Below are 24392 nucleotides of genomic sequence, written 5' to 3'. Positions count from 1 at the left end.
TTTTCTCTGCCTCGTGATGGCTGGGTGTTGTGTGCTGTCCTTAGGTTAGTTAGGTTTAAGTAGTTCTAAGTTATAGGGGACTTATGACCACAGCAGTTGAGTCCCATAGTGCTCAGAGCCATTTTTTTGACAAAGGGCTGCTCAGTGGCAGTGTGTTTCAGATTCATCTAAAATGGCAGCAGTTAAAGAGGTTCAAGAGACCACTACTGTGCGCCTGGGCGCCCTTCTGGACGCTGGTGATGGCGCCACGGTAACGCTGGTGGCGGGGGAGACGCGGCTGGTGGCGCACAGGGCCGTACTGGCCTCCAGGAGCCCCGTGTTCCAGGCAGTGTTCCAGTATGACACGCTGGAGGCCAGCAGCGGGCAGGTCAGCATCACAGACGTGGAGGGCGAGGTGATGAGGGAGCTGCTGGACTACATGTACACCCTCCAGGCTCCCCAGCTGTCCGCCACGGCTCCGCAGATGCTGGCGGCAGCTGACAAGTACGGCTTGTCGGCCCTGAAGGCTGTCTGCGAGCAGCAGGTGGCCGCTCAGCTGACCACTGACAACGCGGCAGCTGCAGCTGTGCTGGCGGTGAGGCACTCGTGCCCAGACCTTACTGCGGCCGCCATCGCCTTTATAAAGGCCCACAACTTTCAGGTGATGGCCACCCAGGGCTGGGCGGATGCGATGCGTAACCATCTCGAAGATGTGATAGAAGTGACTAGACTGCTTGCTGATCCACCAGCAGAAACGAGGTAAGCAACAGACAAGCCATTTGTCTGTGTTTCCCAACCCTACACGTTTCTGAATTTTTATTATCAATCCTATAGTGAAACAGGCGAAATACCCTCAGACTTCAAGAAGAATATAATAATTCCAATCCCAAAGAAAGCAGGTGTTGGCAGATGTGAAAATTACCGAACAATCAGTTTAATAAGCCACAGCTGCAAAATACTAACACGTATTCTTTACAGACGAATGGAAAAACTAGTAGAAGCCGACCTCGGGGAAGATCAGTTGGGATTCCGTAGAAATACTGGAACACGTGAGGCAATACTGACCTTACGACTTATCTTAGAAGAAAGATTAAGGAAAGGCAAACCTACGTTTCTAGCATTTGTAGACTTAGAGAAAGCTTTTGACCATGTTGTCTGGAATACTCTCTTTCAAATTCTAAAGGTGGCAGGCGTAAAATACATGGAGCGAAAGGCTATTTACAATTTGTACAGAAACCAGATGGCAGTTATAAGAGTCGAGGGACATGAGAGGGAAGCAGTTGTTGGGAAGGGAGTAAGACAGGGTTGTAGCCTCTCCCCGATGTTATTCAATCTGTATATTGAGCAAGCAGTAAAGGAAACAAAAGAAAAATTCGGAGTAGGTATTAATATGCATGGAGAAGAAATAAAAACTTTGAGGTTCGCCGATGACATTGTAATTCTGTCAGAGACAGCAAAGGACTTGGAAGAGCAGTTGAATGGAATGGATAGTGTCTTGAAAGGAGGATATAAGATGAACATCAACAAAAGCAAAACGAGGATAATGGAATGTAGTCGAATTAAGTCGGGTGATGCTGAGGGAATTAGATTAGGAAATGAGACACTTAAAGTAGTAAAGGAGTTTTGTTATTTGGGGAGCAAAATAACTGATGATGGTCGAAGTAGAGAGGATATAAAATGTAGACTGGCAATGGCAAGGAAAGCGTTTCTGAAGAAGAGAAATTTGTTAACATCGAGCGTAGATTTAAGTGTCAGGAAGTCATTTCTGAAAGTATTTGTATGGAGTGTAGCCATGTATGGAAGTGAAACATGGACGGTAAACAGTTTGGACAAGAAGAGAAAGAAGCTTTCGATATGTGGTGCTACAGAAGAATGCTGAAGATTGGATGGGTAGATCACATAACTAATGAGGAAGTATTGAATAGGATTGGGGAGAGGAGAAGTTTGTGTCACAACTTGACCAGAAGAAGGGATCGGCTGGTAGGACACGTTCTGAGGCATCAAGGGATCACCAATTTAGTATTGGAGGGCAGCGTGGAGGGTAAAAATCGTAGGCGGAGACCAAGAGATGAATACACTAAGCAGATTCAGAAGGATGTAGGTTGCAGTAGATACTGGGAGATGAAGAAGCTTGCACAGGATAGAGTAGCATGGAGAGCTGCATCAAACCAGTCTCATGACTGAAGACCACAACAACAGCAACATAGTGTTTGCCACTGAGTTCTCTTAGACGTGTCTGTGCTGTGAAACACTCCATCATCGATGACCATTAGCTGACAGCTTACAATGCTTACATTGCATTCTTGTACCGGGGTCTGCAAATATGTAAATACAACTATGTGCATTAGCAGTTAAGTTAGCTAAAAATTCATGGAAAAGTGAATTTCTTCGAAGATTCATAAATTGTTTTGGCATTTAAGCAGTCCATCATTTGGATTCATTGGTTATGTTATTTAGATTGTGGTATCAAGCCTTTCAACAAACGATATGTTGACAGTTTACTTAACAAGTCGTATTCTCACTGCAGACCCAAAGATGTGATTCGTAGCACACAGACACACAAGTGGACATCTGGAGTTTATAGTTAGGCATGCTAGTGTTAGGGCCTTGTTCTGCATGATGTATGGATCACTGTACATCCCTCTACAAACAGCAGGCTGTAGTTGTTTGGTTGCACTGCTGCTGCTGATAGTACGATACGTATAAATTCTGTCATGCTGCATAAAGAGAAGTGTGAGATGAGGAAATAATATCTGACTCTTTACCAGCTCCACAGACATTATTGTACACTGCAACACAATTCACAGAGGCCAGTATGGTATCAACAGTATTGAGAGTCTCATGCTGCCATCCAGTAAATCATGAGCTGTTGAGACTATGTTGTTGTTGTTGTGGTCTTCAGTCCTGAGACTGGTTTGATGCAGCTCTCCATGCTACTCTATCCTGTGCAAGCTTCTTCATCTCCCAGTATCTACTGCAACCTATATCCTTCTGAATATGCTTAGTGCTACGATTTTTACCCTCCACACTGCCCTCCAATGCTAAATTTGTGATCCCTTGATGCCTCAAAACATGTCCTACCAACCGATCCCTTCTTCTAGTCAAGTTGTGCCACAAACTTCTCCCCAATCCTATTCAATACCTCCTCATTAGTTACGTGATCTACCCACCTTATCTTCAGCATTCTTCTGTAGCACCACATTTCGAAAGCTTCTATTCTCTTCTTGTCCAAACTAGTTATCGTCCATGTTTCACTTCCATACATGGCTACACTCCATACAAATAGTTTCAGAAATGACTTCCTGACACTTAAATCTATACTCGATGTTAACAAATTCCTCTTCTTGAGAAACGCTTTCCTTGCCATTGCCAGTCTACATTTTATATCCTCTCTACTTCGACCATCATCGGTTATTTCACTCCCTAAATAGCAAAACTCCTTTACTACTTTAAGTGTCTCATTTCCTAATCTAATTCCCTCAGCATCACCCGACTTAATTTGACTACATTCCATTATCCTCGTTTTGCTTTTGTTGATGTTCATCTTATATCCTCCTTTCAAGACACTGTCCATTTCGTCCAACTGCTCTTCCAAGTCCTTTGCTGTCTCTGACAGAATTACAATGTCATCGGCGAACCTCAAAGTTTTTATTTCTTCTCCATGCATATTAATACCTACTCCGAATTTTTCTTTTGTTTCCTTTACTGCTTGCTCAATATACAGATTGAATAACATCGGGGAGAGGCTACAACCCTGTCTTACTCCTTTCCCAACCACTGCTTCCCTTTCATGCCCCTCGACTCTTATAACTGCCATCTGGTTTCTGTACAAACTGTAAATAGCCTTTCGCTCCCTGTATTTTACCCCTGCCACCTTCAGAATTTGAAAGAGAGTATTCCAGTTAACATTGTCAAAAGCTTTCTCTAAGTCTACAAATGCTAGAAACGTAGGTTTGCCTTTTCTTAATCATTCTTCTAAGATAAGTCGTAAGGTCAGTATTGCCTCACGTGTTCCATTTCTACGGAATCCAAACTGATCTTCCCCGAGGTCGGCTTCTACCAGTTTTTCCTTTCGTCTGTAAAGAATTCGCGTTAGTATTTTGCAGCTGTGGCTTATTAAACTGATAGTTCGGTAATTTTCACATCTGTCAACACCTGCTTTCTTTGGGATTGGAATTATTATATTCTTCTTGAAGTCTGAGGGTATTTCTCCTGTCTCATACATCGTTCTCACCAGATGGTAGAGTTTTGTCATGACTGGCTCTCCCGAGGCCATCAGTAGTTCAAATGGAATGTTGTCTACTCCCGGGGCCTTGTTTCGACTCAGGTCTTTCAGTGCTCTGTCAAACTCTTCTTGAGACTATAAGATGTACTAAAGCATCTCAGCATTGCTACATCATCCCCAGAATCACATTAAGCAGCACCACCACCTTAGAGCTGATGGGCATAGCGTAGAGGGTCAAATGATGAGAGTGCTGAAGTTAGTCAAGGGTAGGAGTCTCGTAGTAACGATGTTACTTAGAATGTGAAGGAATTTAGGGAATTTGAAGCTGTATGTGTGTTGCATTATGTTGTGGAGTAGTTGGGTCAGAAGAGCGCCGTGTTAAGCAACAGGAAGGGGAACACTGCGTCATTGACCAGCGGAAGACGTGACAAGGAGCAGCTCACCACATGCCGGGCTGTCAACATTGAGTGCAGTGATTGGGTCAGTTGTGCCAGCCGAGACAACACTAGAACACTGACCTCCTGGGGAAGAATAACAGCAGACATCAGCAGCAGAAAGCCATATTTAAGGACCGGCAGCCAGGTGGTCAACATCGTCCATCATGAGGAGTTGGAGTGAAGTAGAGCCACCAGAGTCTTCACTACCATCGCAATCACCGTAAGAGTCACCGTTGTAATTCAGGTCGTCGCCTAAGAGGTGCCAGAGTGAAGCCACCACCATAACTATCATCGGACGCTGTCACCAGGCAGCCAAATATGTGTGAGTCGTCGCTTGTGGTGCGTTATGGTAATATACTGTTACCATCGTCCTGGGACACTGTTGTCACAAACGCAGGAGCTGCAGACCATAGCCCACTGACGCCAGACAATCACCACATGGGATGGTCACTGAGATGGGGCAGTGTCTCGTCCCACTGCCGCCATCACAACAGAGGCTCGTGGTGCGTGGTTCCAGCTGCCGCAGTGTGACCCACCACAGCCAGAGTGCGACTGTCATGGCAGTGGATTCGAGTTATGCCAGCATGGTTGCAGAAGCAGCAGTGGGCGACCTGGTGACCATGCACTGGCCGCTTCTGATTTCGCCGAGAATATTATGAACAGAAGCAAACCTCGCCCAGAAGGTCTACAACCAGTGTACAGGGTTATTACAAATGATTGAAGCGATATCACAGCTCGTGCAATAACTTTATTATTTGAGATATTTTCACAATGCTTTGCGTACACATACAAAAACTCCAAGTTTTGTTAGGCATTCACAAATGTTCGCTATGTGCCCCTTTAGTGATTCGGCAGACATCAAGCCGATAATCAAGTTCCTCCCACACTCGGCGCAGCATGTCCCCATCAATGAGTTCGAAAGCATCGTTGATGCGAGCTCGCAGTTCTGGCACGTTTCTTGGTAGAGGAGGTTTAAACACTGAATCTTTCACATAACCCCACAGAAAGAAATCGCATGGGGTTAAGTCGGGAGACCGTGGAGGCCATGACATGAATTGCTGATCATGATCTCCACCACGACCGATCCATCAGTTTTCCAATCTCCTGTTTAAGAAATGCCGAACATCATGATGGAAGGGCGGTGGAGCACCATCCTGTTGAAAGATGAAGTCGGCGCTGTCAGTCTCCAGTTGTGGCATGAGCCAATTTTCCAGCATGTCCAGATACGCATGTCCTGTTACGTTTTTTTCGCAGAAGAAAAAGGGGCCGTAAACTTTAAACCGTGAGATTGCACAAAACACGTTAACTTTTGGTGAATTGCGAATTTGCTGCACGAATCCGTGAGGATTCTCTACCGCCCAGATTCGCACATTGTGTCTGTTCACTTCACCATTAAGAAAAAAATGTTGCTTCATCACTGAAAACAAGTTTCGCACTGAACGCATCCTCTTCCACGAGCTGTTGCAACCGCGCCGAAAATTCAAAGCGTTTGACTTTGGCATCGGGTGTCAGGGCTTGTAGCAATTGTAAACGGTAAGGCTTCTGCTTTAGCCTTTTCCGTAAGATTTTCCAAACCGTGGTACGTTTAGCTCCCTGCTTGCTTTATTCGTCGACTTCCGCGGGCTACGCGTGAAACTTGCCCGCACGCGTTCAACCGTTTCTTCGCTCACTGCAGGCCGACCCGTCGATTTCCCCTTACAGAGGCATCCAGAAGCTTTAAACTGCGCATACCATCGCCGAATGGAGTTAGCAGTTGGTGGATCTCTGTTGAACTTCGTCCTGAAGTGTCGTTGCACTGTTATGACTGACTGATGTGAGTGCATTTCAAGCACGACATACGCTTTCTCGGCTCCTGTCGCCATTTTGTCTCACTGCGCTCTCGAGCGCTCTGGCGGCAGAAACCTGAAGTGCGGCTTCAGCCGAACAAAACTTTATGAGTTTTTCTACGTATCTGTAGTGTGTCGTGACCATATGTCAATGAATGGAGCTACAGTGAATTTATGAAATCGCTTCAATCATTTGTAATAGCCCTGTATTGCAGTTCATCAATAAATGTTGTTATTCTGTCATCAGAATTATTCTATCCTCTTCCTCATGCCCAGCAGAGAACCCATGTTTGAACTTGGCATTGGGCAAGTGAGTCCCCTGCCCATTAACATGTTTCATTTACACTGGTATCAGACATACGCAAGTGCACTGGTGTCAGTAAGAGTGCTGAGGCATTGTGGAGGATGGATGATGCCAGATTAAGAGTTACCAGTATGGAGCTCCTGTGGCTATGGTGTGCCATGCACCAAAGGAACAAAGTGCCGATTTCAGTTATTTTGGTTTTGAGCCCATTGGGCTGTTCCTTTTCGTGTCTATTGCCTGGATCATTTTTGTATTCTTTGGGTATACTTTTCTCATGATTAAATTTTAGGGATTCACAGCTGCTGAGACATTGGTTACCCAATTTCAGGGAAACAGGTGGATGATATTATCTTTTTTGACATCTATCATCAGGAGCCATTTGGGGACACACCCCACCATCTCTTCCTCATACCCAGCAGAGAACCCATATTCGAACCTGGCGACAGGCAGAGGAGTTACGTGCCTCTTTAACGTGCCCCCTTTACACTGGTATCAGACGTGGGCATTTACAGTGCCACTGCACGCATAAGCAGCATAGCATGACAGCTTCAGCCTTCATGAGCCTTTCATGAGATGATGACATACACTCCTGGAAATGGAAAAAAGAACACATTGACACCGGTGTGTCAGACCCACCATACTTGCTCCGGACACTGCGAGAGGGCTGTACAAGCAATGATCACACGCACGGCACAGCGGACACACCAGGAACCGCGGTGTTGGCCGTCGAATGGCGCTAGCTGCGCAGCATTTGTGCACCGCCGCCGTCAGTGTCAGCCAGTTTGCCGTGGCATACGGAGCTCCATCGCAGTCTTTAACACTGGTAGCATGCCGCGACAGCGTGGACGTGAACCGTATGTGCAGTTGACGGACTTTGAGCGAGGGCGTATAGTGGGCATGCGGGAGGCCGGGTGGACGTACCGCCGAATTGCTCAACACGTGGGGCGTGAGGTCTCCACAGTACATCGATGTTGTCGCCAGTGGTCGGCGGAAGGTGCACGTGCCCGTCGACCTGGGACCGGACCGCAGCGACGCACGGATGCACGCCAAGACCGTAGGATCCTACGCAGTGCCGTAGGGGACCGCACCGCCACTTCCCAGCAAATTAGGGACACTGTTGCTCCTGGGGTATCGGCGAGGACCATTCGCAACCGTCTCCATGAAGCTGGGCTACGGTCCCGCACACCGTTAGGCCGTCTTCCGCTCACGCCCCAACATCGTGCAGCCCGCCTCCAGTGGTGTCGCGACAGGCGTGAATGGAGGGACGAATGGAGACGTGTCGCCTTCAGCGATGAGAGTCGCTTCTGCCTTGGTGCCAATGATGGTCGTATGCGTGTTTGGCGCCGTGCAGGTGAGCGCCACAATCAGGACTGCATACGACCGAGGCACACAGGGCCAACACCCGGCATCATCGTGTGGGGAGCGATCTCCTACACTGGCCGTGCACCACTGGTGATCGTCGAGGGGACACTGAATAGTGCACGGTACATCCAAACCGTCATCGAACCCATCGTTCTACCATTCCTAGACCGGCAAGGGAACTTGCTGTTCCAACAGGACAATGCACATCCGCAAGTATCCCGTGCCACCCAACGTGCTCTAGAAGGTGTAAGTCAACTACCCTGGCCAGCAAGATCTCCGGATCTGTCCCCCATTGAGCATGTTTGGGACTGGATGAAGCGTCGTCTCACGCGGTCTGCACATGCACCACGAACGCTGGTCCAACTGAGGCGCCAGGTGGAAATGGCATGGCAAGCCGTTCCACAGGACTACATCCAGCATCTCTACGATCGTCTCCAGGGGAGAATAGCAGCCTGCATTGCTGCGAAAGGTGGATATACACTGTACTAGTGCCGACATTGTGCATGCTCTGTTGCCTGTGTCTATGTGCCTGTGGTTCTGTCAGTGTGATCATGTGATGTATCTGACCCCAGGAATGTGTCTATAAAGTTTCCCCTTCCTGGGACAATGAATTCACGGTGTTCTTATTTCAATTTCCAGGAGTGTATGTGGAAAACCTTCTGTTAGTATTGGTCACCACATTGGAGGATATTAAAACTCAATTTCTCACAAGCATGACATACTCACTGCTGTTTTGACTCGAATAACAAGGAGCTATTCAAATTACATGTAGAGATGACCTCTCAGTTCAGTTCCTCGATATGTGAATGGATTAATGGTCTCACATGGGTCACAGTATATTTCACACAAATGTAGGTTTTGGTTGTCAAACATCAAAATTTGAATGTATATCAGAGAGATAATCATTAGAAGCTGTCTGTGAGAGTGTCATCAATTTCTCAACCAAGCAGCTGGCTGAGGACACGGTTTCACTGCTAAGAAAGAACTGAGTTTTGCACCCAAATCTGCACCTGTCATCGACATCATTAGTGCAGTGGAATGGGCAGCTGCACGACTTCTACCTGAAGCAGCTGAAGATGTACACCGCAAAACCTGTTGTTTTTTCATGGGAACAAAACCTTTGAAACCAGCCCTTATGGCAAGCAGAGGACAGCTGTACAAGGGCTAAGAGAAGATTCAGGCATAATGGTCTTGTCAGCCAACAGAGGCAATAGAACTATGGTGCTACAGCAGCAGGATTACTCTGAAGAGGTGTGAGTCCTGCTAGAAGACAGTGCACACCAGATGATTGACATTGGTCCTAACAGGAGGGAGGATGTGAAGACTATGACGCTTCTCAGAGAATCCAACTTGACTGAGGAAGTTGTTAAGCAGCTATTACTGAGATTTCAAGTTCCATTGAGACTTTATCAGCTCTAAAGGTTCACGAAAATTGGATACCTTTATACCCCATCATTAGAAGCACTGCTGCCCCTACATACACACTGATTATGTATCTGAAGTACTTGTTTAGCCCTTACGTTGGTAATTGTTCACATCGTATTTGCAGCTCTGTAGGTTATCATGGATGTCTTAAGCATACTGACATCCATGTGAAGTTTGATGTTATCTCTCTAGTCACCAGAGTTTCTACACTCCTGGAAGTTGAAATAAGAACACCGTGAATTCATTGTCCCAGGAAGGGGAAACTTTATTGACACATTCCTGGGGTCAGATACATCACATGATCACACTGACAGAACCACAGGCACATAGACACAGGCAACAGAGCATGCACAATGTCGGCACTAGTACAGTGTATATCCACCTTTCGCAGCAATGCAGGCTGCTATTCTCCCATGGAGACGACCGTAGAGATGCTGGATGTAGTCCTGTGGAACGGCTTGCCATGCCATTTCCACCTGGCGCCTCAGTTGGACCAGCGTTCGTGCTGGACGTGCAGACCGCGTGTTACGACGCTTCATCCAGTCCCAAACATGCTCAATGGGGGACAGATCCGGAGATCTTGCTGGCCAGGGTAGTTGACTTACACCTTCTAGAGCACGTTGGGTGGCACGGGATACATGCGGATGTGCATTGTCCTGTTAGAACAGCAAGTTCCCTTGCCGGTCTAGGAATGGTAGAACGATGGGTTCGATGACGGTTTGGATGTACTGTGCACTATTCAGTGTCCCCTCGACGATCACCAGTGGTGTACGGCCAGTGTAGGAGATCGCTCCCCACACGATGATGCCGGGTGTTGGCCCTGTGTGCCTCGGTCGTATGCAGTCCTGATTGTGGCGCTCACCTGCACGGCGCCAAACACGCATACGACCATCATTGGCACCAAGGCAGAAGCGACTCTCATCGCTGAAGACGTCACGTCTCCATTCGTCCCTCCATTCACGCCTGTCGCGAGACACCACTGGAGGCGGGCTGCACGATGTTGGGGCATGAGCGAAAGACGGCCTAACGGTGTGCGGGACCGTAGCCCAGCTTCATGGAGACGGTTGCGAATGGTCCTCGCCGATACCCCAGGAGCAACAGTGTCCCTAATTTGCTGGGAAGTGGCGGTGCGGTCCCCTACGGCACTGCGTAGGATCCTACGGTCTTGGCGTGCATCCGTGCGTCGCTGTGGTCCGGTCCCAGGTCGACGGGCACGTGCACCTTCCGCCGACCACTGGCGACAACATCGATGTACTGTGGAGACCTCACGCCCCACGTGTTGAGCAATTCGGCGGTACGTCCACCCGGCCTCCCGCATACCCACTATACTCCCTCGCTCAAAGTCCGTCAACTGCACATACGGTTCACGTCCACGCTGTCGCGGCATGCTACCAGTGTTAAAGACTGCGATGGAGCTCCGTATGCCACGGCAAACAGGCTGACACTGACGGCGGCGGTGCACAAATGCTGCGCAGCTAGCGCCATTCGACGGCCAACACCGCGGTTCCTGGTGTGTCCGCTGTGCCGTGGGTGTGATCATTGCTTGTACAGCCCTCTCGCAGTGTCCGGAGCAAGTATGGTGGGTCTGACACACCGGTGTCAATGTGTTCTTTTTTCCATTTCCAGCAGTGTATATAGCAGTCCTTAGTACTTGTTGACCAGAAATTTTACATGGAGGTGACCAAACGCTTTAGTGATGTCTTGACGTCGACAGGCTTTATTTTTGACGGTGGCTCCTTTGAGCAGACGGTAGGACCAACTGTGGAGAGTCCACTTTTACCAATTGTCACCAACATGCACATGATCGATTTTGAAGAAGAAGTGCTCGAATCAGTCCAGTGGAAATGATCTGATTTTTCGTGGTATGCAGATGACATATTCGTCATATGGCCATATGAAAGAGGCTAGCTGAATGACTTCCATACACCAGAACATCAATTTTATCACTGCAGTGCTCCCCCTCGCAAGATGTCCTGTTAAAACGAAGAGTAGATGGCATGTTTGGCCACTGCATGTACCAGAAGAAGAAGTGCACAGATCTACATCTACTTTGTCATGGACAGATGGCACCAACCATCATGAAGAAATGAACAATTGAGGGTGGTGTTCTGGAAGAATGGCTACAGAGTGGCAAATTCGGAGAGCCCTGTCTCTCATAGACACTGTATCACCAGCAGAAACAGAATAGGGAACGCAGAAGGATGCAACCTTTGCGTTTATGCATTTTTCAGAAATATAGGACGAATGCACTGGAATGCGAATGAAGACAATTTTCTACTTACCTCCTAAATCATGACACTACTTACTAGTTTCAAAGACGACAGAGATTGTAGAAATCCAGAGTCTATTAGACAGCCCACCAATGTGGGAAGACATGGTACACACTGTTGGAGATCGTTGCTGCAAACTCTAGTGGTCCAACAGATTACAACAGCCTACCAATTTGGCAATCGTGGAAAATTGCCTAACGGAATAGCATGGAATGCATTACGAGCATACTAAGAGTCTGGCACAGACGTCTAACTTCTGGGACAGTGTCTGATGTATCATGATGGTGGCTACATCTTTAGTAGTCTTATTAATGCATGTCATAGCACTTTTCCTGTGTTTATTATATGGACAATAATTGCATATTCTTCTTTTTCCTGAAACAGGTTGTTGGAGCGGCAATATGACATCTTTTTCAACACCACATCTTTGCATGGCATCAACGATTTTCTTTGAAAGAGTAGGGATCTGAATACGAAGTTCCATTAGTGGTCTTAACATTTCCTCTGCTAAATCTCTTAGGAACAAACGCCTTTTATCACTTCTTCCTCTATGGTATCTCAGATGTTGGGCGGAAAATGAAATTTCACTGTTCATTGCTGCAACGTCCATCATATTCATCCATAATGCAAATGGCCATCTACTTGTTTGTCTCTTGCAAGTGTAATAACGAATTTTCTAGTCCATTTGATCTACTCCATCCTTTGTAGGATTATAGAACTTTATTATATCTGGTTTCTTTTTTGCATGAGTTTCAACAATGCTTCTGTCATGATGCATTGTGCTAATGAGAACTACAGACTTTTTCTTTTTGGGAACATAACTCACCATTGTAATGTCCCCTTTAAATGCAAACAAAGAGGAATGAATCGCTCTTGAGGCAGATGGTTTCATCTCATTAAGAATTTCTGGTTTATTTTGTTTCATTGTTCCCACCACTGTAATTTGCTTCTGAAGCATCTATTCTGCCAGCTGCCACTAGTAAAGAAGTTGTCAACAGTAGTATTTTTTGATGATCCTTCAATGCTTTTAGCAAGATCTTTTACCACATTCAATCCAAGATTTTTCTGAATCGGTTCATGGGGCTTCCTTCCCGTGTAAACAATTCCGTCTAAGCATCACATAACCAAAATATTTTTATGCCATACTTTGCTGGTTTAGAGGGCATATACTGGGTGAAGCTGCATCTTCCACGGAATGGGACTAGCTGTTCGTCAAATGTGAGCGAATCATTGAGAATCATTCTATTTCTACACTTGTCAAGAAATTGTTCCCATACATAGCGAACAGCTGCAAGTTTTCATCTGCAGATCGAGCTTCACGGGTACACCTGTCATCAAATCTAATCATTCTCCTTATATTCTCGAATCTATTTACTGACATGGTGGTCTTATATGTAGGATTTGCCTTTTCATCCAAGAATAACTCTCTAAAAGGGACATCCCAACTCTTCTCAACACCAGAAAGCAGTAAAAGACCAAGAGAACCCTCCATTTCAGCAAGCAAAACGTTTTTCCACGTTTTACCACGTAAAGCAGCCACTCTTCTGCCTTCAATATTTGTGCAGTTGATGATTTCCTCTGGTATTTCCTTGGAGATGAAATATTCCCAGGTATCCTTAGGTTTACAGGTTTTCAAACCATGGGCTGGAGCAGGTGCCTTCTTAACGATATTATGGACAGTTGTACGAAAAGTTGCAGGAGCATCTAATTTCCAAATCGTTCCATTCCAACTAATGTATGTGTGATCTTCTATACCTTTTTGTGGTGGTTCTTCGTTTTCAGACTCTGATGAAGTAATACACTCCTGGAAATGGAAAATAGAACACATTGACACCGGTGTGTCAGACCCACCATACTTGCTCCGGACACTGCGAGAGGGCTGTACAAGCAATGATCACACGCACGGCACAGCGGACACACCAGGAACCGCGGTGTTGGCCGTCGAATGGCGCTAGCTGAGCAGCATTTGTGCACCGCCGCCGTCAGTGTCAGCCAGTTTGCCGTGGCATACGGAGCTCCATCGCAGTCTTTAACACTGGTAGCATGCCGCGACAGCGTGGACGTGAACCGTATGTGCAGTTGACGGACTTTGAGCGAGGGCGTATAGTGGGCATGCGGGAGGCCCGGTGGACGTACCGTCGAATTGCTCAACACGTGGGGCGTGAGGTCTCCACAGTACATCGATGTTGTCGCCAGTGGTCGGCGGAAGGTGCACGTGCCCGTCGACCTGGGACCGGACCGCAGCGACGCACGGATGCACGCCAAGACCGTAGGATCCTACGCAGTGCCGTAGGGGACCGCACCGCCATTTCCCAGCAAATTAGGGACACTGTTGCTCCTGGGGTATCGGCGAGGACCATTCGCAACCGTCTCCATGAAGCTGGGCTACGGTCCCGCACACCGTTAGGCCGTCTTCCGCTCACGCCCCAACATCGTGCAGCCCGCCTCCAGTGGTGTCGCGACAGGCGTGAATGGAGGGACGAATGGAGACGTGTCGTCTTCAGCGATGAGAGTCGCTTCTGCCTTGGTGCCAATGATGGTCGTATGCGTGTTTGGCGCGTTGCTGGTGAGCGCCACAATCAGTACTGCATATGACCGAGGCACACAGGGCCAACACCCGGCATCATGGTGTGGGGAGCGATCTCCTACACTGGCCGTACACCACTGGTGATCGTCGAGGGGACACTGAATAGTGCACGGTACATCCAAACCGTCATCGAACCCATCGTTCTACCATTCCTAGACCGGCAAGGGAACTTGCTGTTCCAACAGGACAATGCACGTCCGCATGTATCCCGTGCCACCCAACGTGCTCTAGAAGGTGTAAGTCAACTACCCTGGCCAGCAAGATCTCCGGATCTGTCCCCCATTGAGCATGTTTGGGACTGGATGAAGCGTCGTCTCACGCGGTCTGCACGTCCAGCACGAACGCTGGTCCAACTGAGGCGCCAGGTGGAAATGGCATGGCAAGCCATTCCACAGGACTACATCCAGCATCTCTACGATCGTCTCCATGGGAGAATAGCAGCCTGCATTGCTGCGAAAGGTGGATATACACTGTACTAGTGCCGACATTGTGCATGCTCTGTTGCCTGTGTCTATGTGCCTGTGGTTCTGTCAGTGTGATCATGTGATGTATCTGACCCCAGGAATGTGTCAATAAAGTTTCCCCTTCCTGGGACAATGAATTCACGGTGTTCTTATTTCAATTTCCAGGAGTGTATTATCGGAAGGACTGTCATCTGCCTCAATATGCACATCTGGAGGTTCATTGGCTGATACTTCACTACTTCCATCTTCAAAAATATTTTCTTCCTCGCAAGAATCATCTTCTTCAAACCACTGACCCACAACACTTTCAACATTAGCTGCATTTGCACGTACTGACTCTCTTGCTTTGCGTGTCGAAGCCACAGCAAAAGGCGTGTCTCTTGAACAGCAGCTTGTGCAGCACTAAACGAGTCATACTCGTAACAATATGGGCCTTGCAGCAACAAACAAACTACAGTAACAATGAGGCTGACAAGAGCAGCACAGTATAACAATACTATGCAATAATAAAACATTTGATAGCAAAAAGATCAATAATACACCGGCATCGCCAATATGTGAAAGTAGTGTGTATTATTTTTTAGTTATACTATTACTACTACAGCTATTGCTGCTGTCGGCACTGCTGTTGCTGGAAATACCACTACAGTTATTGTTGAAATAACGGCTCCCAACCAAATGTTGAAGACAATATAGGCTAAAAAACATTTATAAATGTGTGAGGGCTTCTGAAGCCCTGCTTATGCATTCATGGTGCATGGGTAAACGTATTGAATTATACAAAAAACTTAAAAAGGTATCTCGTTCAGACTTGATAGGAGGAATGTCACAGTGTTAGTGAAAGAGTACTGGAAAGCAGTTTGAAATCAAACAAAAAATTACAGACATTTTTTTTTAAAAATGAAGACATACAAGGGCCTCGGAGGCCATGTATATGCATCCTAGGGTTAAGCAAATGAAGGAGATATTCCACAATGAGCTGACACTTCAGGGGAAGTGGGAGGCAGAGCAGCAGCAAAGATGCCACCATAATGCATCCCTGGGCACAAACAGAGGATTTTACAATGTGTTGGCAGGTGTAGACTGCAGAACTTCAAAGGGACAGACGCGAAAAAGCCAGCCTTTAAGCAGTCAGTTCAATAATGCACCTCATGACGGAAAAGTACTCACTTGCCAAAATATTCTGTCCTTTGGAGACATATTTGGCTCTTCACCCATGAACTATTTCATCGTAAAAGGGGTATAAGTCAGTATATGCAATTTTCCAGCAATATGCAGAGTAAAATTATATTTTTACTGCCAAGCACTAAAGGGGGAGTTAGAAATAAGTTTTAAGATTCGTCAAATGAAGCACACCTGGCTCTATAGTGAAGGGTGCGGTTCCCATTCAGGTTGTATATGCAAGACATCATGTGAGGTGCTGTAAGCTCAGGAGCAGTAGGTTGTAGCTGCTTACTCCACACAACATGGTGGCATCTTTGGGTACTCCAACACCCTATTGGGGCTTTCCTTCTCATTTCCTTTTCATTTTATTTTCCTCTCTGTTCATCCCTGCCCCAGAATACATACTGTTCTTTGGTACACTCCTTTCTATTCGTAGTGTGTGCTTCGCCTGCCTTGCTCGAAGTTCACTGTGCCATTACTAAAGGCTGTCCCTCAAGTTTGCTTCTACGAGTGCATAGCAGATAATCTTCTCCATCCTGTCAATTGCACCCACTGAGACATGTCTAACAAACTTAACGCTGATGAGAATTTTACGTCACACTATGCATCGTAACACATCAAATGTGTATGTGCTTCATACAATTCTGGTTCTTGAGATAAAAATACAGTCTTGGTTGCTGAGGTTTTAATTTTCAAATTTCAGTGAAGTGTTTCCCCTATGCTAGGCTTCTCCAGATTATCTACAAGGAAACGTCCGGATCCCACCTTGTGCAAGAACATACCATACAGAAAATGTTTCTATACAAACTTACAGAAAATGGTCGTGGCCCACGCCATCCAGAAAAATGATAGCATGATGCGAATACATCGGCAAAATGCGATTAGGACTTCAAGATTGATAACTGCGAATGCCAGTCATGTGGGTTCTTGAAAGAACCAGAATGAGTGCATATAGCGCAGTAGAATCAGATAGATGGCATTGAGTAGTCTAAACGCTAACATTTGTGCAGGAGTGTGTTCATACACGGAATGTGTGCCCCCTCCACTGTCCAGTACACAGAAGGTAGTAGTGTGGAGCTTCGAGGCTCATTGTGTCTCTGCCACCTGCATTGGGGGCGTGTTTGACACACAATGAGATGTGCCAATGTGCCAGCAGCTCTCTGTTGGTACAACAGAATCCTCAGCCCACTCTGTGCCCGCTACCCTGAAGAAAAGCTGCACTGTTTGAAATCTGTTCTGGTGACCAAGAACTAAGGATGCAAAAATATGGTGACTGTAAGTGGGAATGGATATTGCATTGTGAAACATGTTTTGTTGTGTCACAACCCACTCAGCCACGTCTCCTGCATGTCAATCACAAGCTTTGCATGGTTATCATTCAGCTTCCAAAATTTAGGTCCCAATCTATTAACAGCCAGCCAGCTTATAGTAACTACCTGTTTCATGAGCATTTACAGAGGTGCTCTTTGCCTATTGCCTTTTGGAGCCTCTTTGACATTACTTTCACTGACATTGACTGCTCCATTCTGTAGGAGCTATTTCACTCCATATCAAATAAATATGATTACACCGAATACACTACTACGAGTAAAATGAAATTTTTAATTTTGAAGCTTTTAATTGTGTCAGTAACATATGTAAATTGTTTCTCATTACTGATCATTCTCACACACTCATTCGGCATTGCAAATGGATTATGCTTAACAGCTGCCCATTGAATGAGAGTGCTCATAAGGTCATGTGTTTCAAATCTTTGTGCACTGCTACGTTCTCTGACTTATCTTCCTTGCTAAGTTTAAAATGTCCTGCCCTATTTATTTGTCCTGACTCTTATGGCATGTGTTACAAATGTGTCAAACAATGTCTGATGGTTGCAGCCTATAAATTCCCTTAATTTACAGATGCAAAACTGCTTGGTTGTGGTTTTTAATTTCTATATGATTATTACTTTAGTCCTGTACTTGATGAGTCCTATTGAATATTTCTTATACCAGTTCACAAATATTGTTTGCTCTTATATTTACGTTTAGTGTGTGCTTCTACATTTTGAACAATCTGTTGTGTGACATGCTAAGCTATGCCTATGGGGAATGCAGGAGAAGCATAGAAACTGATTGGTTCACTGGTAAGTCGTTCATGTTAACTGACAACCTGTTCTTGTTTGCAGAGTGTATTCAATTTTCTGTTCTAGACAGTCCCTCAAGGTCCCCGTGTGAGAACTTTCACCCACACAGTGCCTCTCTTTGTACAGTGCGCCAGTCACTACAGGTGGCGGGTCAACACCTGGAACTCACCACCAGCCCCACATTGACCACGGCCAGACTCGTGCCTCAGCTGCACCGGCCATAGCTGCCCACCACACACCTCCGTTTTTCCACATCATCGTCTCCCTCTTGCGGTGAGTTCTGTCAGTATACATGAACCATTTTCACACTTGTGGTACCACTTATTGTGGATCCAACCAAGTGTCATACTAGAACAATCAAATTTCCTTTTTTGTCTTATTTTATTTGTTTTGTTTTTGAATTTCTGGATAAAGCAGAGATTACAACAGCCAGGAAAAATTCTTTTTTTTTTTTTACAGTGTACCACACAGAGCATATCCTTTCTCAAAAGTTCTGTGTATATTGGTGTGTTGAATACAATTTCTGCTAACAATAATGCTAATGCACCTTGCAAATTAGGCATGCAGGAATGTGTGTGGAAACGAGGTTGTCATGCATTGACTTTCAACAAACCTAGAAGTTATGCAAATGTATAATTGTGGATATAAGTGTAAGGAGCTTCTCAAGAAGAAATGATGAAGCATCGGCAAGCAGAGGGTCAAGAAATTAATGTTCATCATGGCAGTGAGGATATGGCTTATTTTGAGTGTTCGTGTAAATTTAGTTTGAATTTTCTTTAAATGACTGTTTTGGACGCTTACATGTATAGTGACCAATGAAAATTGGGACTTGAACACCGATTTCCTGTTGACCGCAAGCAGTCACCTTAACCATTAGGCTGTTGCAGCTTGCCTCCAAGCCTAACTTAAACTTTTTTGGTCACTGGTGTTTCCAACTTTGATTTCCAAACATGGGTATCAGAGTTTCTTCCGCAGGGTATGTCAGAATAGTCCGGTCAGTTGTGTTGTGGTTATGGTTGAGTGGAGACATTTGCAACATTGTGCTGCTCACCAGTTGCAAGCAATGGCCTGCAGCTGATGGAGTTTAGCAGTCATTATGAGTACAGTATTCTTGTTCATTATGGAGCTGTTGCTGCATAATTATATCCTAAAGTCCACTTTTCTTTTTGGAGATAAATTCAAATGCAAGCAGCCGTAGGTATTTAGTTTAGTGACAGTAAATACCAATGACTAATAGTGAATTCCTATCCTTCTCTCCTGTTAACCGAAATTCTAAATGAACTTGTACCATTGTCAGCATCTCATATCAGATAATGGGTCCATGTGAACCAGTGCACACTCCAGAGGCAGACAAAGTCTCACCAGGCCTAGGAACGCACTGTGGGCTTCAAGATGACTTCCAGACTGTTGGTTACTGTATTGTTGTTCAACATTCACATTGTCTGTGTCACCATTTGACACGAACGCTTAGAACCATTTTCAGTATGTGAGCTGTTTGCATGCACAGTCAAACGGCTCTGAGCACTATGGGACTTAACTACTGAGGTCATCAGTCCCCTAGAACTTAGAACTACTTAAACCTAACTAACCTAAGGACATCACACACATCCATGCCCGAGGCAGGATTCGAACCTGCGACCGTAGCGGTCACGCGGTTCCAAACTGACGCGCTTAGAACCGCACGGCCACACCGGCCGGCGAATGCACAGTCATTTCATGTGTTTATAGAGATTTATTTTCTGCTTAAGCTGTGTGGTTAACATCTCCATGTAAACATAATATTTACAGAAAAAGAAACTGAGTGTTAGGCTGATGTATATTGTTTTTCTCAGCTATGGTATCTGCATAAACGGAAAAAGAAAAGGCGTTCGTTCATAGTTGCATTTGCTTTATAAAGCATTAGCTGCATTTAATTTGTCACCACAGGTAACACAATTTTTGGTATCAGAATGTAGGTATTGTTTGTTTGGCTCATTGTAATGTGGTTGTCACAAATCTGTTACAATGTGTGACTGGCATGACATATAAGTATGCACAGTGTATCATGCAGGAATATATGCAACAGTAATATAGACAGGTAAACAAAATACTAACTTAGTTTCAGAGCCTGGTGAAGCATTCAGACACACAGCAGCCACAGGCATGGTAGGTTTAATGCTCAGTTGATGCAAGGTGTCACTTGGAGCATCAAACTAAGAATTTCCCAGTTGCAAGATTTATATAACAGTGTGTATCAGAGTTAGTAGGGGAAACTAACTTGGATTAAAGTTTAGTAGCGGAAACTAACTTTCATTAAAGTGTAGAAGTGAAAAGGAAGGGGATGTACTTCCAGTAATAAGTTGCTAGAGTCGAAAGGAGCTCTCAGACTAGCCCTTGAACCTAGAATCCAGTTAAAAGTGTGTTTGTGTGTGTGTCTGGGTGTGTGTATGTTTTACAGGATGGATGTTTTGCTGGATGGACATTTATGTGTGCACATAAGATTTAACACAACACACACACACACACACACACACACACACACACACACATAAACACATAAACACATATGGAGTATATACACTCCTGGAAATTGAAATAAGAACACCGTGAATTCATTGTCCCAGGAAGGGGAAACTTTATAGACACATTCCTGGGGTCAGATACATCACATGATCACACTGACAGAACCACAGGCACATAGACACAGGCAACAGAGCATGCACAATGTCGGCACTAGTACAGTGTATATCCACCTTTCGCAGCAATGCAGGCTGCTATTCTCCTATGGAGACGATCATAGACATGCTGGATGTAGTCCTGTGGAACGGCTTGCCATGCCATTTCCACCTGGCGCCTCAGTTGGACCAGCGTTCGTGCTGGACGTGCAGACCGCGTGAGACGACGCTTCATCCAGTCCCAAACATGCTCAATGGGGGACAGATCCGGAGATCTTGCTGGCCAGGGTAGTTGACTTACACATCCTAGAGCACGTTTTGGGTGGCACGGGATACATGCGGACGTGCATTGTCCTGTTGGAACAGCAAGTTCCCTTGCCGGTCTAGGAATGGTAGAACGATGGGTTCGATGACGGTTTGGATGTACCGTGCACTATTCAGTGTCCCCTCGACGATCACCAGTGGTGTACGGCCAGTGTAGGAGATCGCTCCCCACACGATGATGCCGGGTGTTGGCCCTGTGTGCCTCGGTCGTATGCAGTCCTGATTGTGGCGCTCACCTGCACGGCGCCAAACACGCATACGACCATCATTGGCACCAAGGCAGAAGCGACTCTCATCGCTGAAGACACGTCTCCATTCGTCCCTCCATTCACGCCTGTCGCGACACCACTGGAGGCGGGCTGCACGATGTTGGGGCGTGAGCAGAAGACGGCCTAACGGTGTGCGGGACCGTAGCCCAGCTTCATGGAGACGGTTGCGAATGGTCCTCGCCGATACCCCAGGAGCAACAGTGTCCCTAATTTGCTGGGAAATGGCGGTGCGGTCCCCTACGGCACTGCGTAGGATCCTACGGTCTTGGCGTGCATCCGTGCGTCGCTGCGGTCCGGTCCCAGGTCGACGGGCACGTGCACCTTCCGCCGACCACTGGCGACAACATCGATGTACTGTGGAGACCTCACGCCCCACGTGTTGAGCAATTCGGCGGTACGTCCACCCGGCCTCCCGCATGCCCACTATACGCCCTCGCTCAAAGTCCGTCAACTGCACATACGGTTCACGTCCACACTGTCGCGGCATGCTACCAGTGTTAAAGACTGCGATGGAGCTCCGTATGCCACGGCAAACTGGCTGACACTGACGGCGGCGGTGCACAAATGCTGCGCAGCTAGCGCCATTCGACGGCCAACACCGCGGTTCCTGGTGTGTCCGCTGTGCCGTGCGTGTGATCAGCCCTCTCGCAGTGTCCGGAGCAAGTATGGTGGGTCTGACACACCGGTGTCAATGTGTTCTTTTTTCCATTTCCAGGAGTGTATGTGTTTTCAATGGACAGAAGATGGGTGTGGTGAGAGACAAATTGGTGTAATTGAAATATTTCGAAAAACTGATTTTGTGCACAACTGTAACTTAATGTATTTAGTGATGGTGAGTCGAAAAATTTGCGAATAATTTTACTGAAATTTTTGGCTGCCATGTGACTAAATGCTCTTTAAAGAACAAAAGATGTGCTTAGCTTCATGTTGCTTCCTCCTAAAGTGTAATAAGGGATTGCTGCAGACATGGGGCTAGTGTTAGCTGTATGAAGTGTATGTTTCAGTGGAGCTCGAAGATTGGTTAACAATAGAACTCTGAGGCGAAAGGAAATCGCTGTGTGGATTGATTTGCCAAAATGTGAGAGCTGCGTCATTTATGAGATGCATTATAGGAATTTTAATAGAATATGTATGCAGTCTTGATTAGGGGATACTGATATACATCTGTAGATTATGCATTAACAGTTCTGTGCTAACAATGAGATTGCTAAGGCGCTGGACGTATGTGTATTCAGAGCTGCTCCCAGTGTCGCTGCTATTTTAGTTTTCTTCATTTATGGTGTGTGTTTAGAGGGTAAGACTCTTGATTTTTTGTGTAGGAGACTTCCTATACAAGAAAGACGCAGTATGCTGACCTGGGCAGCTATATACGGGAGAGTGGAGGATCTGAGGGCTCTGGCAGCAGCTGGAGCAGTGGAGGAGCAGATTCGTGGTCTTGTGTTGGGAGAGACTGCACTGCACATGGCAGCAAGAGGGGGACATGTGGAGGCGGTGAGATGTCTGCTGGACGCCAGAGCGCCGGCGGACTTCAAGGATATTGACTGCCAAACGCCTCTGCACTATGCTGCACAGAACGGCCACACTGCAGCTGTGGTGCAGCTGCTGGGGGCATCTGCAGACTGCAACGCCACGGATGGCTATGGGGATACGCCGCTGCACCTTGCAGTACGTGCGGGCCATGCCGAGGTGACGGCTGCACTTCTCCAGGCTGGAGCTGACAGGGGAGCGAGGAATGAGGCAGGCAGCACCCCTTTGGACCTCGCCAGGCAGGCAAACAACCAGCAGCTGATAGACATGTTAACATAAAGCTGGCAGTCTTGTCTACATCTGTAGAGGAAAGCAAAACTTCAACTCAAAATTTTTTAGGTTTTGAAAAAAAAAGGATACAGAAAGCTAATGCTACCACCATTCACCTGCCATGCTATCACCATATTGTTGAGGAAGATCGAGCAAAGTGACCAGAGAGTGACAATTGGCTATTGCAAATTTTTTGCCTGAACAGTGCTGCTACATGCTGAGAAGTGGTCAGACCAGTTCTATCATCGCTGCTGTAGCTCAGTTTTGCAGAGGGGTCTTGTCGCGTTATCTCTTACTCAAACGTCTCTGATTATCAATTGTCCAATGCAAGATAAGTCAATTGTATTATCTTTCTTACCTCACACATACAGCAATAATTCTTTTTTAATATATTTTTTATTTTTTTATTGTTCTGTGGGACCAAATTAAGGAGAAGTCTCCATGGTCATGGAACGAGTCAATACATGAAATTATAACACGATATTAGAAACAGATAACATGAAATATAAAAAAACATATTCAGGTGACAAGTCGTAAGTTTAAATGAAGAAAATCAACAATGTAACACTGGAATTTGCTTAATTTTTTAGCTCTTCCAGGAGCTCCTCGACAGAATAGAAGGAGTGAGCCATGAGGAAACTCTTCAGTTTAGACTTAAAAGCGTTTGGGCTACTGCTAAGATTTTTGAGTTCTTATGGTAGCTTATTGAAAATGTATGCAGCAGAATAGTGCACTCCTTTCCGCACAAGAGTCAAGGAAGTGCATTCCACATGCAGATTTGATTTCTGCCTAGTATTAACTGAGTGAAAGCTGCTAACTCCTGGGAATAAGCTAATATTGCTAACAATAAACGACATTAAAGAAAATATATACTGTGAGGGCAATGTCAGAATTCCCAGACTATTGAACAGGGGTCGAAAAGAGGTTCTCGAACTTACACCGCATATAGCTCGAACAGCCCGTTTTTGAGCCAAAAATGCCCTTTTTGAATCAGAAGAATTACCCCAAAAAAATAAAACCATATGATAAGCGTATGAAAATATTCGAAGTAAACTACTTTTCGTGTTGAAGTGTCACTTATTTCAGATACTGTTCTAATGGTAAATAAAGCAGCATTTAGTTTCTGAACAAGATCCTGGACATGGGCTTTCCACTACAGCTTACTATCTATCCGAACGCC

At 46.0% G+C, this 24392-nt stretch overlaps 1 protein-coding gene across 1 annotated transcript in view; it reads left to right on the top strand.

Annotated features, from left to right (window-relative positions):
- LOC126108609 (ankyrin-1-like) overlaps window positions 1–23600 on the top strand; it is a 51012-nt gene extending 27412 nt beyond the window's left edge. Inside the window, exons 2-4 of the mRNA XM_049913912.1 lie at window positions 162–738; window positions 18295–18441; window positions 22735–23600. Coding sequence (XP_049769869.1) covers window positions 173–738; window positions 18295–18441; window positions 22735–23221 — 1200 coding nt within the window. The 5' untranslated portion in view covers window positions 162–172 and the 3' untranslated portion in view covers window positions 23222–23600. The remainder of the gene's footprint in view (window positions 1–161; window positions 739–18294; window positions 18442–22734) is intronic.
- Window positions 23601–24392: the final 792 nt, after the last annotated feature.

The sequence above is a fragment of the Schistocerca cancellata genome, chromosome 11 (assembly GCF_023864275.1).
Source record: "Schistocerca cancellata isolate TAMUIC-IGC-003103 chromosome 11, iqSchCanc2.1, whole genome shotgun sequence".
Taxonomy (NCBI): Eukaryota; Metazoa; Arthropoda; class Insecta; order Orthoptera; family Acrididae; genus Schistocerca; species Schistocerca cancellata.
Note: the sequence above shows the minus strand (reverse complement) of the source record. Positions and strands in the feature narration are given on the sequence as shown.